Source organism: Oryzias melastigma, linkage group LG3, assembly GCF_002922805.2.
Source record: "Oryzias melastigma strain HK-1 linkage group LG3, ASM292280v2, whole genome shotgun sequence".
NCBI lineage: Eukaryota > Metazoa > Chordata > Actinopteri > Beloniformes > Adrianichthyidae > Oryzias > Oryzias melastigma.
Window position 1 is genome coordinate 29,929,651 of NC_050514.1, and position 17,126 is coordinate 29,946,776.

Genomic DNA, 17,126 nt, shown 5'->3' on the forward strand with positions numbered 1-17,126 from the left:
CAGAAAGACTTCACAACAGGAAATGAAAAAGTAAGGTAAAGATTTATTGAGCCTGAAATATCATTTTAAAATTATTTTATTCTGTATGTATACAAAACAAAATCAATATTAAACCCAAATAATGCAAATTTTCAACTTTAATTGAGCCACACCTTCTATTTTGAAGTGGAAAATTCAGGTGCTTTTTACAATAAAAGAGGAAAAGAAATAACACGTTTTCATGTATTCATTCAATAATAAAACATATTAACCACTTACTAGTTAGCTGTACAAGAAAATAAAGGTGTTATCTGTGACATGTAAACAATAAAAGGTTTTAAAACTTTTTTGTGTGATTATTTGTCATCAGAAAAGTCCACTTAACCATCAGTTCTTTAAACATTAAGATAATCACATGAGAAAAATGGAAATGTGTCAAAAAGGAAAATTTACTTTGGATATTTGAATAAGAAGCAGAAAATATAAAAAAATACAACATTAGGCCTATTTTCCTTTTGGAAGGTAAAAAGTAGGATTACTTCTCTGAAGTTTCACTAATGAGCCAGTCGTGCACCTCTTTGCTGTACCTCTCAATCCATTTCATGTTGGCCTCCACAGTGTTGAACACCTCAAACTCCTCCTCTCCCAAGCTCAGCTGTTTTTTAAGTTCCTCTTTGAACTGCAGGAACTGCAAAGCAAAAAGACAAGAAAAGTTCTGAAATTCATGCCAACTAACGCTTCTTTTTAACCCAATTAAAGGTCAACGATGAGGCTTTCATGCAGGGCGGCGGTTCTACACTGTCTTAAACCCGCCCCCGACGCAATATAAAATTTGTGCTTCAATCATTCCCTTTTCTTTGCTCTCGTATCGTTGTATCAGAGCTGGACTCCTGGCATCGTCAAAAAAAAATCAGAGATTTGATTTTTTTGGCCATATTGCCCCACCCTACCCCATTCACTTGTTTCCCCGACCCCATTTGCTTTTTTCGGGCTATTCCAAACAGTGATTTAACAGATAATAGAAAACCAGCGCAGGTTTTTTTTTTTGTCCAAGTACTGAGCCTGGCGGAGACCCCTATGAATCGCCGCCCCGGGAAGCTGACCGAACCTAAAACTGCAACTGCTTTCATGAGTGAAGGCATACCTGGTTGAGCTGTAAGCGAGTGGACATAAGACTGGTTATAATGTAGATCACTGACTCTTTGGAAAAAAAGCTCCTGTCACAAAACAGAAAATAACAGCTTCAGTCGTTTGATACAGTAGCACAACAACCATATACAGACAGTGAATACTTCTAAAAACCTACTTATTGACAATGTCCTGCCAGTTAGTTCTGAGAAAGTACAAAAGAAAAGGTTGGCTGACGGGGTTATGAGCCAGAAAAGTAATGACATGATGGATGTCATTCACTGGGACTTGCTCTGGATCCAAACAGTACTCCAAATACCTGAAATGCAGTTTTTGCTGATTAAAAAGTCCAAAAGAAAAATGTATTTGAACTCGACATCTAGATGAAGCTGACCTGCTGATGAGCCAAGGCTGTCTGGTGCAGGACAGAGCATACATCAGGCTGTAACTTGTTTGTTCTGACATGACGTTTTTCTGGTACATGGACCATATAAAGTCCCACTCCTCCGTCCCTCCGGCTGCGACTGCGCTGCAGTAAACTTCCTTCTCCAAACTGGGAGGAATTCTGTAAGCAGACATCCAATAGTTAAAAAAGTAAAGACCACTACATGAAATTGACAGAAAATTTGGATTTTTGGGGAAGTAAAATGTTTTTTTTTAAACCTTTTGATGAATCCCAAAACAAATTTCGAACTGTCTTTTTTTGACATAGATACATATACTATCGGTTATAATAAAGTGGGTGATTTGTAAGTTTTTGCTTCTAACAATGTTAGTTTCAGATGCAAAATATTGACATAAGTGTTCAGGAAAAAAGCACCTTATTTACCCGATGTCTCAAATTTGATCCACACTTTTTAACATGGTGTAACTGTATAATAGCTATTAACAACAAATTTTAACTTCTTTCATTAAAGGAAGTAGGATATCAATAACAACAGATAAGTTCTTCTCACCATAAAGTTTTGAAGATTAGCTACATCTTTCCATAAAAAGTTTTTTGATTTTATGGAAGCAGCCATTTTGAAATGAGCAGAAAAAGCTTCTCTGCTGCCCCTAGTGGAATGATGATGAACTACAAGGCAGTAAATTTAGTTATTTTCAAAGATTTTTAAGGAAAGTTTGGATTAAGCTAATGAGATGGGGGTCTCAGAAAAGCATGGATAAAATATGATACCAGTGGTTATATGAAATTAAGGAGGAGTAAGCGCTGTAGCATCAACATAAGCGGCTGTGTTCTGCAAAGCTTTACTTGTTGGTGGGGGAATTATTCATCCACTCTCTGAACCATGTCGTGGCGAGCTGAGTGCAGTCTTTCAGTTCCACTTTGCAGGCCAAGTTAATGACTGTTACCTGGTTGTACCTGGACAAAAATAATACAAGACTTAGAAGACAGATGGCAATCGAATCTTCAAACTGAGAAAAGGTTGACATCCTCACAGATCAGAGGGACGTGTTGGTCTCTCGGTCCAGTTACGGGTCAGCTTCTTGTAGTACTGAAACACAGGTGTGACCTTTTTTCTGAAGTATGCCTGCAGGATGAACATAAAACATAAAAATAAATAAATAAATAAACACACAAGGTACAGTCCTGTACTGCAATGTCAGTACACATTTTCAAGTTCTCATATAAAGACGGTGGGCTAAACTAGAGGAAATTTTAAGATTTTTTTTTTTAAACTGATTTTGACATATAGACAACCTGACTTTACCTTTATTGCAATATTAAATAAAGAGACACTCAATGTCTACTTCCAAGAAACTTTACGTTGCACTCAAGACAAAAAGTTAAAGGACAAAGTCCATATAAGGAAAATCAGAAAATACATTTTTTCTCTTGTTTGGGATTTGGAGATTCTGCATATTCCTAGCATGTTTTTTTTTCATTTTGTAAAACCAAATCTGTTGTTTCTAAACAATATAGCAAACGGCCTCCATTAAATAAAAAATAAGTAACTGGTCCCTGTGAAACAGAATAAATGAATCTACTGGCAAGATGAGTTTTCATTCATTTTTCTTGGCTCTTGGGCGCCCCCTATCGATTTGTGTCTGTATTCGTTGTGCAGCAGCAAAACTTTATTAGCTGTGACACAAAACACGTCTGAGGTAGGTTGTATTGTGCAGCACTCCGTTCAATTATGTATTTTAATTTGTAACCAATGTTTTGGGATATTTTTTATATTTAAGTATTTCTTTGTTTCGTTTAAATTTATGTATTTTAAGTTAGCTAATCTGTTTGTATGTTAAAAAGACTGTTTTACTTTTTCTTAGCATGCTGCATATGTAATGCGGGCGGGAGCCTTCCGTGTCTGACCATCCCATCTTATGTTATAGAGAAAATAAAACACGGAATAAAGTTTAGACCCAGAGTGAGTCTAGATTTTAGCAAGCTGGTGTTAACATGCTAATATTAGCATGCTAATGCCAGCTCGCTAATGTTAGCATACTGAATTAATTTGTGACTTAACAATATTTTCTTTGAATATTTATAAATATTTAAGGTACATGACAATTAAACTTGTTAACTGAAAAATATTTTAAAACCGAGAACTTATTTAAGGTCAAAATGTCCAGTCAGCTGCAAAACCCATAGATTCTCAAATTCTGTTAGCCTAGCATGTTGTGAGGAGTAGCTTTGTTTCAAAGGCAAAATAAGCCTGAGATCAATTAATTAATACACATTAAACCAACAGGTTCAATAAAAAATGAACATTTTTTTTTAAAGTGCTCAAAGCACAGACATCTGTCACCGATTGGATAGTGGATTTTCGACATATTGTGGGTTCTTACCTTACTTTCAGAAGATACTCCCCGTTGAGGGCTGTTAATTGGGCTCAGGCATTTAGATTGGATTTTAATGCATTTATAATACATTTATAGTGTAAAATTTTGGCTTTTTAATTCAAAAGCTGTAGAAGAAAAACCCTGAATATTTGTTGAATATCCCACTAACTTTATCTTGGTACATCTGGCAAAGAAGAAAAATCTACCCAATAAGCAATCAGCAGATAAATTAACCTACAAATTTACATATTGAATATTAGAGCTGCACATGAATGTAGTGGTTAGCTTTCACATTTCACAGTGAGAAGGTTCAAATCCGGGCTGTGTCGTTTCTGTGTGGAGTTTGCTTGTTCTCCTTGCACTTGTGTGGATGTTCTCCCAGCCCTCCGGCTTCTCCCACAGTCCAAAAACGTGCTTATAGTGTAATTGGTGTAAATTTGTGGCCCTGCAACTGACTGGAACCTGTTCAAGGTAAACCCCGCATTCGCACAACAGTAAATAGGATAGGCTCCAGCAACCTAGTGATCCTAAAAGGGATTCAGTGGATTTTAAAGATGGATGGATGGGTGAATTTTAGTTAGCTAACTAACTGTAAACGATGAATTTGTTACTCTGTGACTAAAATGTGAGGTCATCACAAAAAAATATTTTTTAACTTCAAAAATACACCTCCATGATTCACAACCATCGGACCATAATTCATCAGATTTATGCTTCTTTGCAAACCTGCAGGGGTCCATGAATCCCTCTTGGAAGAAGGATGTCGAGGAACTTCTTCAAGTAGAAATCAGCTCGGCGCCACGGCATGTACTCAACTTCCTTATCCAGGTACGAGGTGATTCTCAGAGCCAGAGTCATGTTCACCATCCCCAGTCTGAAGGTGATCATTGAAAAAGAAATGTCAATTCTTTTTGTTTTGAAGAAAAGCCTCTGAAAAATATGACCTTACTCTGCCAGATTAAAGGCGTCGTCTATGATCTGAGCTCGGTTGATCAGTGGAATGTCCTAAACAGCAAACGACAGATTGAAAAGTTTAGAGACTGTTTGTTTAAGAAGAGCTGCAGGAGCTCTGCACTCACCTGATGTCTAGAGTTCAGTTTGTTGATGATGCGCTCCCAGTTTTCAGCATCATAATTGACTCTAAAGAAACTTGTCAAATTGATGTTGGCCACCAACCAATCAGAAGACCCCAGAGCCATGTCTGTGTTTGTATCTAAATTCAGATGACATTAATCAGTACTTTATTCACTAATTATTCACTCTGTTTGAAGGGAGAATTACCTTCCTTTGTCAGAAGCCAATATTTTGGTTCTTCTTTCCCATTCTTCATCCAGGTGATGGGGACGAACCACGAGTAGCTTCAGACACATCAGTTTAACCAAACATGCAAAACAGTAACAGAGAAATATGATGAAAGGACAAATGTTGCACTGAAAAAACTGAATCTTAATATAGTAAAATGATCCTTTGTTTCCAGAAAATGTGCTTGTCTGTCTATAAAATATTATATAGAAAGTTTTTCAACAGAAAGTCTTAGCTTGAGAAAACATGTCTTAGTTAATTGAATAAGAATTCTTGGTAAGACCATTTTGTTTACGCCGTTGGCAGATTTATTTTGCCTATTAGCTTAAAAAATGTTCTAATTTTAATATTTTTTTTACTTATTTCTACATGTCTGTTTTAGCTTGTGTTATTTTGTTTGTCTGTCCTCACTTGAATTCTGAAGGAGTGTCCATCACACATTCTGAACTTGACAAGTAGTGTTTTTGGTGGACCGTCCCGGTCCGTGTGTCGATGGTAATCAGTGGAAAACCCATCTGTAAGACCCATCGGTTCATGATCTCCTCTACTGGTCGGGGCAGGGAGATGCCGGCTTCATCCACCGCCTTCAGACATCAAAACAAAACTCGTATGTTCTCTTTGAAACGTTATGAACAAAATGACACATCATTCCATTCTGTCTGCGCTAGCATCCTACCATTTGTAAGTGCTTCCACAGATCCTTTGGAACCGTGTTTTTATACTGGAACTCTTTTAGGTAAGTCTGGTAAAAGAATTTGAGACATTTTAGCATATTTGACAATATATTTTAGAGAAGGGGTGTCAAACTCAATCACACAAGAGGCCAAAATCCAAAACACACCTTAGGTCGTGATCTGAACAGGATAAAAACCATTGAACACTAAAACTACATTTTTAAAACTTTAAAAATATTACTTTTCAACAAAATTATGAACTAGATATATAGCATTACCTGTGATAATGCTGAAGATGTTGAAATTTATAGCTAAAAATGCTAAAGCTGATAGCTGAAATATTAGCTAAATGCCAAATTAGCCTAAAAAAACAAACAAAAAAATGTAGGTTAGCCAAAACAGCTAGCATGTAGCTGAAAAAAAAAGCTAATTTAGCCAAAACTGCAGGTGAGTAAATATTAGCCTTACTCCAAAACATCCTAAAAACTGTTTTAAAAAAAGCCTAAAGAGCTAGCATGTAGCTGAAACATTAGCTAAACTCCAAAATAGCCTAAAATAATCTTAGTAAATGCCAAAATAGTCCAAAAAAACTAGCAGAATGAAAATTAAAAACTTTAAAACCGTAACTTTTTTAACACAATTATGAATAATAAAAAGGCAGGAATATTATTTCAGAATAAATCAACTGAAACCTTAAATAACTTTCATTATTTTACTTTCCATAACAATTACATTTTGTCAAAATTACGCAAGTTAAAAATTAGTGCAAAGTTACATCTGACAATTATTGACATTAAAATAAAAGGATCTGGAGGGCCGGATAGAATTACCCGTAGGGCCAGATCCGGCCCCCGGGCCTTGACTTTGACACATGTTCTAGAGTGTGTGTAACATAACCTGTTTTTGAATTCATTTTACCTGCAATCCTTTGGTCAAGACCGCTTCAGTTACAAAGTTTGACAGCATTCGAAGGACGGCGGTACCCTGTCGTAGAACATTTAATAGACTAGTTAGACCTGCAATGATATACTTTCAACCAGTATGCAGTATTATATCTACCTTTTTGTAGGTGATGCTGTCAAATAGGGATGCAATTTTTCGCGGTGTCTGGACTTCCTCCTCTTTGAGGGACAGGGGGTGGGACATGCACGAAGCATCGACATCCAAAGCGACCAGGATTTTCTCTGACGCACTAAAGTCATTCTGAAATCACAGTAACAACCAATGAATTTGACTTTTTGATGGAATTATTTTTCTAAATAAAGTAATTGACAGAACAACAACATATTTTTATTTTTTGAGTGTGAAGAATATCAATTAAAAATCATTAGAGAGGAAGCTAGTAGTTCTTTAGTACTATTAAGGATTCCGTGAGATAACAGTAAAGACTGAAGATCCACTAAAAATTATGTTTTGAAATTTGTTGAACTAAAAAAAGTCACAGATAAATTTAAAATGTTTAAAGAGAAAATGAATTTGAAGAAATAAATTCATAGTATTTCTGAGTGTATTATATAGATACCAAGAGCTGAATCTTAAAGTAAGACCATTGTTTCTGGAAAAGTTGTATATTTTCCTGACTTGCAAGAAATATAATCATAATCAAGAAAGATTTAAATAGCAAACTAGAAAAGTAGCATTACCTGCAAGAATGCTAGTGTGAATACTTTTTGCCATAGTCACTGAAGATGCTGAAGCTTTTTGCTTAAAATGGTGATGAAATTTACTTGTGCTGAAGGGATTTGATGAAATGTTAAGCTATTTGCAAAATGTTAAATTTGCTAAAAGACTGGAAATTTTGTTAAAGTACTGTGAAAGAGCGCTGAAGTTTACCTAAATTTCTTTAAAAAATTGTAATAAATTTCTTAAAAATTCCCAATACATGCCAATTTTGCAAAACTATTTAGTATGTTGCTTAAATATGAGGTAAACTCCAAATTAACCACAAAAAAATCTAGCTTGTTGCTTAAATACTAGTTAATACTAGTTCCTCAGTAAACTAAACTACTCAAAAATGTAAACATGTTGCCAAAATATTAGCTAAACTCCAAATTAGCATAATAAAAAACCAAACTAGTCCAAGAAAAGCTAGCACATTTGCTTAAATACTAACTAAACTCCAAAATAACATAAAATTCCACAGTAAACTAAACTGATCAAACATGTTAGCATGTTGCTGAAATAGAAGCTAAACTCTAAATTAGCCTAAAAAAAACCCCAGTAGAAAACAAAATTTGCAAAAAATCACAAACATGTTGCTAAAATATTAGGTCAATTCAATTTTTTTGAAAATTACTATAAAAGATTAAAACATAGCCCAGATTTAAAGGTTTGTTGCTAATCTACTTAAAATTTTGAAGACTCTCATTCATTTCCTATGGGGCATATTTTGCTCAATATTTCAAAAACTATAAAGTTTATGAATACCAAAAATAGAAGCAGTAATGTCCTGAACCAGCAGAATGTATTGATGCCAAGATTGCTGAAAGTGTGATTGAGTCTTATGTGCCAAAAACACGCGGAAAGGAGCAGGAGAATCACTATGTGTGAATGCTTACTTAGCATTTACACTAAAAATCTTAGTTATTTGCTCAACAATTGCTGGAATAGGCTCCTAAAACCTTGTGACCCCCAAAAGAGATAGGAAAAGAGGAGGAATATGCACAAATGGATTATATTTATTTATGAATAAATATTCAACAGAATGTTCTAAAGCAGAGTGTTTACCAGCTCCCACGTCGGTTCTGCATGGTCTGATCCAAGGTTAGAAACGTAGGAGGCAAAGCCTTCGTTAAGCCACAAGTCGTTCCACCACCTCAAGGTCACCAGGTTTCCAAACCACTGGAGGAAAGTTTCAGTCACTGCTCTCCTTCTTGATTAGTAAACTACACATTTGAGTTTTATACCATATGTGCCAACTCATGGGAGACCATATCCACCAACATCTCCTTGTCTTCATAGAAAGACTCGTGCAGGTCCTGTAAAAATGTGGACTCCCTATAGGTGATCAGGCCCCAGTTCTCCATTGCCGGAAAGACAAATCCAGGTATGGCAATCTGGTCTGTTAAAGAAAAAAAATACTGTTGGGTGAAACTTTCCTACTTTGAACTAGAAAAACAGAAGCAACTCCAGGAAGCATTTAATGATGGGGGTTTGCTGCACAGAGGTTCCTACCGGACTTCTTCAGGGGGTACGAGATGTTATAGTACTTCTCATAGAACGCCAGAATGGGGGTGGCCTTCTCCAGGGCATAATTTCCCTTTCCTTTATCTATGGCTTTCTTGTTAGCCCAGACCCTGATCTGAAACAGAAAAATCACGTGGGATGGTGCAGAAAAAGTTCAGCCTCACATCCAGCAGAGGGCAGCACAAAGACACAGCTGCAAGCGGGAAAGAGAAGAAAGTTTAAAGAGAGGAGGAATGTCTGCAGGTTCATGAAATATAGGAAATTCTGAGGTTTAAGGAGTGAGATATTTTTAAAGAGTTTTTACATGAGGAGGTTTCAACTATTTGAAATTTAGCTCTTATCAAGGCATTATTCCAGTCAAATTGTTACAAAATGTGTTTTTTAAAAATCGATTTTTTCTAATTTCTCCCCCCAAAAATTACAAAATCACTCCACTTGCACTGTATTATGTCTAATCTGCAGAGCTTAGCACATTTTTAGATATATATGTAATTTTGTGATTTCAGTTGACATTGCACCAGCCAAAAGCAATTTCAAAGTAAAATTTAAAAAATGTAACCATGTAATCTGGCTCTAGAATTTTTCTTCAGAAAACCCCTCATACATTCTTAATTTAAGTCAAGAAACCAATTCTGCTTTGACCTTTATGTGCTTTGCTACTTTGTTTTTAAATGTTCTTAAATTATTTATTTGCATTTTAAGTAAGATCTCTCACTTTCATTAGTTTTAGCCCAACAGAGTTCATCTGGAGCAGAAGGATTTTCTTTATATCATTCAGGTTTTTGAATTTTAAGAAACTTTCATCACAAAAGCCCAACAGACCTGTCCATCAACATTATGACAAAGAGACCCAAAAGTAAGCGTTCAGTTTTCACCGTTGAGATGTTTACCAAAACGCTTGATCCCGTTTCTGTCTTGATATGTCCAAAATCACACACAACAAAAGCCAGTAAGTAGGTTGACATGATTTTTGTGGGTTCAAAGCTGGTTCTGATTAAATCTTGGCCATCCAAAGTGAAGTTGACATGACCTGTTTGGAGCAAAAATAGAAAAGTAAGGAGGCATTATTTTTATATTCCTTTTTCCATTTGCAATAATAAATACTTGTGGTACATCCCCTGGGAGTAACCCGGCTTGAGTATAGGGGTGAGGGAGGGGGACAAAGGGGACATTGACGAAAACTGGACACCAAGCATAAAAGGAACACAGTTTATTAAGATAAATGAAAACCTGTCTCCTGAAATGAAAGATAAAGTAAAGTAAAAAGACAAACCCAAACCCAAACCCAATGAAACCCAGCCTGCTGCTCTGCTCCCTACCTGGGTTGGTGTGGCCTCCTTTGTCTTAAATAGACACCAGGTGGCAATCAAGGGAGATTGGCCACACCCACCAGGTGAGCCAAAGGGACTGGTTGGAAAGAGAGCCAGGCAACAGTAGGACGAAACATCTTGTCACAAAAGAAGTTGCTCTAAACTTTCTCTGGACTGATTACACTGTCGTGTAGAGAAAAACGCACAAAAAGTCCTAAAATATGTAAACTTTTTTCTACTTAAAAACATTGCATTTAAAAAGAACATGTGAGAAACATTTTAAACCAACGTAAATATTAATCAGACACCAACCATGTCTTTTTATCTCTCAAAATACTGTAATATGTGGAAATAACCCCAAATAACTTGTTGAATTATTTAACAATATATCTCTAAGATTTATTAAAACTTTCCACTTTAAGTTTTTCCTCATGTCTGCATATCACAGCAACCTTGGGCATGCAAACCACAGCTGGGATGCGGAGGGAAAGACAATGGCATGCTGGGGTGGGACAATAATATGCACTTAGGCTGTCGTCTGTTTGTATTTTTACGATTTGAAAAGAGTAATAATCACTTCTCACAATGATCTTTGTTCCCCTGTGGCATCATAAGGGAAAGGTCTATTCACGCAGTGTTGTTACTGTGACCCCGCCCACTTATATAAATACTGTTTTTTGTATCGGTTAAAGAAGCTAACGGAGTCTTATTATCAAAGTACTATGAAATTGTCTATTTGGAGGTAAATTCTGAATGCAAATGAGATTTATTTTCCATGTATGTAATCCAAAAATAACAAAAGTTGTAGTTTAATTTGAAAATGTGGTATCGGTCCTGCTGAGGGGTTGAGGACCTTCTACGGCCCTGTCCATCTCCCCGTGAATAACCACCAGTCTCCTGAAATCTCCTCCATGTTCTTCCTTTAATTTTTGTGAGCAGTGTATATTTTCAACACTGTGTGAAAAAAGTTTGATTAAAGCCGATGATTGTGATAAAAAAACTGCATCATAATAGAAATAACAGAGGAAGAAGACGCAGTCTATAAACCTACCAGAGGCTAAAGAGTTGGACAAAGCCGTGGTGTTTTGTGGGTGAATGAGCGTCACGTGAAAGACAGCTTTCAAGGCAGGCTCATCAAAGCACGGGAAGGCTTTTCGGGCATGCGTGGGCTGCATTTGAGTTGTTGCAATCACCCTGAAAGCACAAAACTGCTATCACACCAACAGTGTCACAGTTTAATGATAAAACATTTTTGTTATGAACTGATATTTCTTTCACTTTATGACTGCTAATGAGAAAAAAAAGAATTTCTTCTTATTGTCTTCGGTTCACAACAGTGTTTCACATGTTTTGCTTCACAATAGTTTACTCATGCTTTACTAAAAGATGCACAAAGAGTTGCTTGAATGCTTTTAATGATAGATTTTACCTGGAGATTCAGTGAGTGTTGGAGAACACAGTAAGTAATAAAAGAGTTTTTAGTCAGTTTTCATCCAGTTCAGATCCATTTATCCATAAGGGGAACCGCTGCCAACACTACTCGTCATTAAAGCTGGGAATCTCAGGGTAACTAACAATGCATTGTGATTCCCAATACCGGTAGTATCTCGTTATGCGAAAAATTGTAATAATCCATATATTACCTCGGTAATCTATGATTATTACTATTTTTAAAACAAATATATATATATATTCTTAAACCCTTCTCAGAACAATTATATTACAATAATTTAACGCCCTTTCCAACATTAAAATAAAATTAGCAAGAAATACTAACGTGTCTTGAATTTTATTTAAGTGCAGAACTAGAATTTTAAAACGGTAGCCTTTGTGAGCATTTTTATCTCAAAGTTTAAAGTAGCATTTATCAAATGGAAGTAAAATGTTCTTTTCAGTTATTTAGATTTTAAACATTTATCAGGAACATTTTTTCATTTTTTGTTTACTTATATTTTTTACAAACCTATAACATGAAAATTGAGAATGAATGTTGAAAAAAATGTTTGTATAAATATTGAGTTTTCTTTACATAGCAGTCAATTATGGTGTTCCACAGGACTCTGTGCCTGGCTCCAAACTTTTCACTTTTTTAATGCTTTAATTAAGTGAAATCATAACAGCGGATTCTGTCAAATTTATAGTTTACTAATCAGTAAAGTATAAATAACTGATTAGAAGTTAAGAACTGGATAATGATAATTAGGTTAAAAAAAGGAAAACATTTAAAGTAAGTAAGGCAGAGCAGGGGTGGGATCAAGTTCGCTTCTTCCCACTGCCTTTCAGCAATCTATTGAACTTATTGTGACAATCTTAATAGATGTGAGTTACATTGTGTCATGTCTGTGTACTAATGTGTACTAACAAGTATGATTATTTACAAGTACGTATCAGTAATAATTGAAAATAATTACTTGAGCATTTACCAATCAATTAGTAATTCTGTTTGATATGTCTTTGTATGGATATAAACAACTTTTGGTTGTCTTACTTCGAACTAATAGTTTCCTGATGATACTCAGCCTTACTTCTCAATAACTTTCTGGAAGAATAGAAATATTTTGCAGGAAGGTAGTTTTTTAATGTCAGAGTGAAGACATAGAAGGAATCTGAAATGTTTCATACAAGAACAAAAAAAAGAAAAGAAAAAATGGATTTCCTCTTACTTTTCCACACCGTCCTCAGTGTATACACTCCTGTAGAAACCTTGCTGGGTAAGGGACAGCTCTCCAACAAACTCTGTGAAGAGTTCATAACTGCTGTTGACCTGCAGTGGGCCATCAAGCTGGACCACCAAGTACTCAGTCCGATCCTCCAGCCAAGTCTTCTTCAGACTGGGCGCAGGTCCATTCAGGCCCGTCAACCTGGCATGGAATCCGTCCAGCAGAGTGAAGTTCAGCTCTATGGAATGGATGAGGATGAGGTCCGTCTCCCTCGTACATTTAAACACCACCGTGCAATTCCCGGTGAACAGGTACAGATCATTATCGTCGGGTTCCAGTCGTGGCCAGAAGGTCACATTGTAGGAAATCGGAGTGATAGTGTCCGGGAGTCTGTAGTGATCTGGAGCAGAAACAGTGGGCTCGGCCATTCCTGCATTTCTTGACTTCTCCTGAGTGAGACTCACAGAGAGGGCTATGATGACCACTATGACAACAACTGCTGTGACCAGAGAGGCCAAAGCCACCCTTTTTCTGACATGTAAGGCGTTCCCCATGTCCCTACTGAAGATCAAGAAAAAGACAGAATCATTAGTTATTCCAATTTATGTTCCATCTTCTGAGGTTTGCCCACAGGTCAGTCAACACATGGCTTAAAAAACAGCTGAAGGTACAAAGTGATTCTGAACTAGATCGAGCAAATCCGTAAACTTAATGAGTGCAGAGGGCGTGACCCTCTGCTTGTTTTGAGCTTGTGATGGTTGATTTGCAGCAGAGCTCTGACCCAATCATCTCAGTGGGCTTACCGCTAACTGTACAAAGACATAAGGTCAGTCATAAAATTTAAGCAGCAGCTGGTTGGTAAACTAAACTAAGTTAACCTGGCATCCCTGCCTTTGGACCCTCCTTCTCATTGAGCAAAAACTACAAAAACATTTTTTTTGAATAAATAAGAGACCTCAGGGATGTCCACATGAAGGAGGGATCCCCTCCCAGGACGGACAGTCAATGTACCAGGATTATTAAATAAGAATTAGCTTATCTAACTCTACAACTACGTGTTTGAACAGTGTAGCTATTGTTGCACCGCTTATGTCAGCTGGGGGGTGTGAGGGGCTTTAAGCTACCAGGAGAGAGTGTAAAGAGAAAGCTGTAAGTAACTAGAAGGGTAAGAGTGTTGGGGTTGCCCTCTGCCAGCAGTTCTACCCACAGAAGCAACATTCTAATTAACTCCTGCCGCTACGCAGAAACCATGTCCTAGAAAATTAATAGATTTAGATTTTGGAATAATCATAATTACAAGACCACTGGGGACACATAAAATAGATCAAAAGATGATTTGAATGAGACTTTACGAGTCTAATGTGTGCAGATGAGGCCTTCCAAAAGTCAAGAGGGCTGTGTTTCAAAAGATATAACAAAATAATGTTTTTTTTAATAAAATGTGAATCTTCAGTCAGTTGGGGAGCCAGCATTATTCCAGATCATTGTGAAATGCAAAAATACACCCTCAAACTCAGAAACTCAGACAATCTAAAGTCTCAAAAATGGAAAAGAAATCTCTGAAATCTTTTGGTTTATCTTACAGTATTACACCAGCCTGTGAGACTGATGCTATAGACTATAATGATCAACATCAACTATGTTTTGTTTTCACTCCCTTGTCCTATAACAGACTTTTATGAAGAACCTCGCACAAACACTTTATTGAAGAGCACACAGTAAACAAATGTTTGTGCTGCTCATTTTTGGAAAGTAAACAGAAAATGGACAATTAACAAATTTAAAAAATGATCTGTTTGGTAAATGTGTTAAAAAATTCGACACTTTGTGGCTAAAAAGATTTCCTTCCTCAATTTCTTGATATTTTTCTCCATACAAATGACATGAACAAGTCCAGAAGAAGAAACAACAAAATTAGATCAGAACCACAAAGAAAAGAATTTATTTTATGCGTTCACTGGGCTTATTTTGATCACACATCTTTGCAAAACCAAGAAAATGAATCACCAACTCCCTGAAAAAACATCTATGGGATCCACCCCTTTCAACCATCTTCACCGCTAGTCTTCCAAAGCAGCATCAGAAAGCAGTTTTCAACAAATACCTAAAACCAGGCTTGCAAATATTGTTTAAACAAATAAAAAGATAAATCAAACCATGAAGATGCAGAAACTGAATCAAGAAAGCCCATCCAGTGCAGATGGGGAGATGTTACTCAACAGCTTTGGGAGACACAGCAATTAAAGTCAAATAAAAAAAGGAATCATTTGCTTTCAGTTTGGTTTCCAGTGAAGAAACGCCTCTGTTTAAAATGTTTGTCACGAGAAGAGGAATTTCAGCTTTCAGAGAATATATCTCAACAGGCATGAAAGTAAGTATTTCAAAAAACATTGGATACCTTAACAATAGAGTAGAAAATACTTAAATGTGGAGCTCCTCTTGGCTCTGTTCTGGGCTCTCTGGTTTTTTTTTTTTTTACATTTTTCCATCCACCCGGCATAGTTTCCATGTCGCAAATGAGCTCTTTTTCAAATAACTTTCTTTCATTTGCTCTTGATTCACAACAATTTGAATAGACATACTCAGAAATGCAATCTTGAACCTAATTGTCCTAATATATGTCATCCATCAGGGACACACCTCAGAAATATGTTAAAAAACATGATTATGGAAACAGTCATTTGTGGATCAGAGGTTCAGTCCTGTCCCCGCTTTAGACAGCAGTAATAAAAGCATGAACCGGAAAGCTTGAGTCTAATCATAAACTTGAACCTGGACAGTTACATCAAATCAAACTCTGAATTAGCCTGCAGTCACAATGAGATGTAGTAAAATATTGTTCCTTTACCAAAAAAAAAAACTACAATCTGCCCAACTCCAGCAAGGCAAATCACATCTGTGTAGTCCTGTCTACACAGAGGATAAACTTTTAAACAGTGGAAGGCATTCCAGGGAACACCTCATTCCCCAGAAATTCTCATAAAACAAGAGGTTGCATTTACTCGAGCGTTAATTGTATGTGCAACAATTATCAAAACAAACTTTGGCAAGACTTTTCAAAAATAAAAATACCATATACATTTCTATTTTCTTTTATCTGATATCTGGATTTTTTATTTTTAATTCCTGCTTGTATTTGCATGTTTTCTCTTCTCAGATCTTGTCTTTGGATTGGGTTCTTATCGCTTTCACATGAAACATCTTCAACCGTCTTCCTGCCCTTTAGAAGTGTAGAAGGTGTTGTGGCACCAAACTATTTTTCTTACCTTTGATGGATGTCAGTTTTTGGCTCGTCACTTTTCAGAATCCTAAGGTGAAAGTGAGCTGTCAGCCAAACCGCAGCATTTCTGATTTATTTATTACCGTGTGGAATATTGACATCATCGATTTATCCTCCAATAACCACAAAGAAGTCAGTTCTGTTGTGAAGAACAACCTACCGAAGGAGGAGTTGTTGTCTTGTATTTACGGACAACCTTCGTTTTAATTTTCCTCTTAATAGAGGTTTAATAGAATGGCAGCTTAAGATTTTGTTCACTGTATTTCTACAAATGTAAGGGTTGTAATTTAAGGACCGGAATTTCAACAAATGTTTCATTTTTATTCTAACTGTAATGTGCCAGACGGTTTCTGAGAATCGAAACCAGGAAACCCCCGGTGGTTTCACAGCACGCGACGTAGCTGCAACATTTTTGCTCCGTCTGCATAACATGTTCTCTCCTGACAAACAAACGGCAGGACTGAACATGTGGCATAAGTTTATCATCATTCCACATTTTCTTAAAGTTAGTTATCACTATAACTATTGGATGTTTGCTTTTTAAAGGTGGACACTTTAATTAAAGATGCTATATTGGTGGGGGGACTGTTCCACAGATTGGATCCTTTCACAAAGAAAATATTCTGTGCAAAAGATTTTTGACAAAATGGGACTTTACAGTCTCCACTTGCAGCTGCTCTTGTTTTTCTGAAAGTTTCTAGTCTTTGGACAAATTTGGGTAGTAGTTGAGGTTCAAATCCATCCATCCATCCATCTTCTTGACCGCTTTGTCCCTGTCGGGGTCGCGGGGGTGCCGGAGCCTATCCCGGCTACTGAAGGGCGA

General features: G+C 36.5%; 1 protein-coding gene across 1 annotated transcript; it reads right to left on the reverse strand.

Moving 5' to 3' along the window:
• Nucleotides 1-119: 119 nt before the first annotated feature.
• On the reverse strand, nt 120-13,638 carry LOC112161286 (aminopeptidase Ey). The gene is made up of 22 exons (XM_036217333.1): nt 13,027-13,638; nt 11,415-11,557; nt 10,333-10,396; nt 10,158-10,234; nt 9,944-10,083; nt 9,042-9,168; nt 8,774-8,928; nt 8,595-8,708; nt 6,927-7,070; nt 6,786-6,851; nt 5,870-5,935; nt 5,605-5,777; nt 5,173-5,249; nt 4,971-5,104; nt 4,841-4,896; nt 4,618-4,765; nt 2,548-2,639; nt 2,360-2,470; nt 1,502-1,672; nt 1,286-1,426; nt 1,124-1,196; nt 120-667 (listed from the first exon to the last, which is right to left on the reverse strand). Exons 1-22 carry the CDS (start codon nt 13,575-13,577, stop codon nt 515-517), a joined length of 2,976 nt encoding a protein of 991 aa, XP_036073226.1. The 5' UTR covers nt 13,578-13,638; the 3' UTR covers nt 120-514.
• Between the last annotated feature and the right edge of the window lie 3,488 nt (nt 13,639-17,126).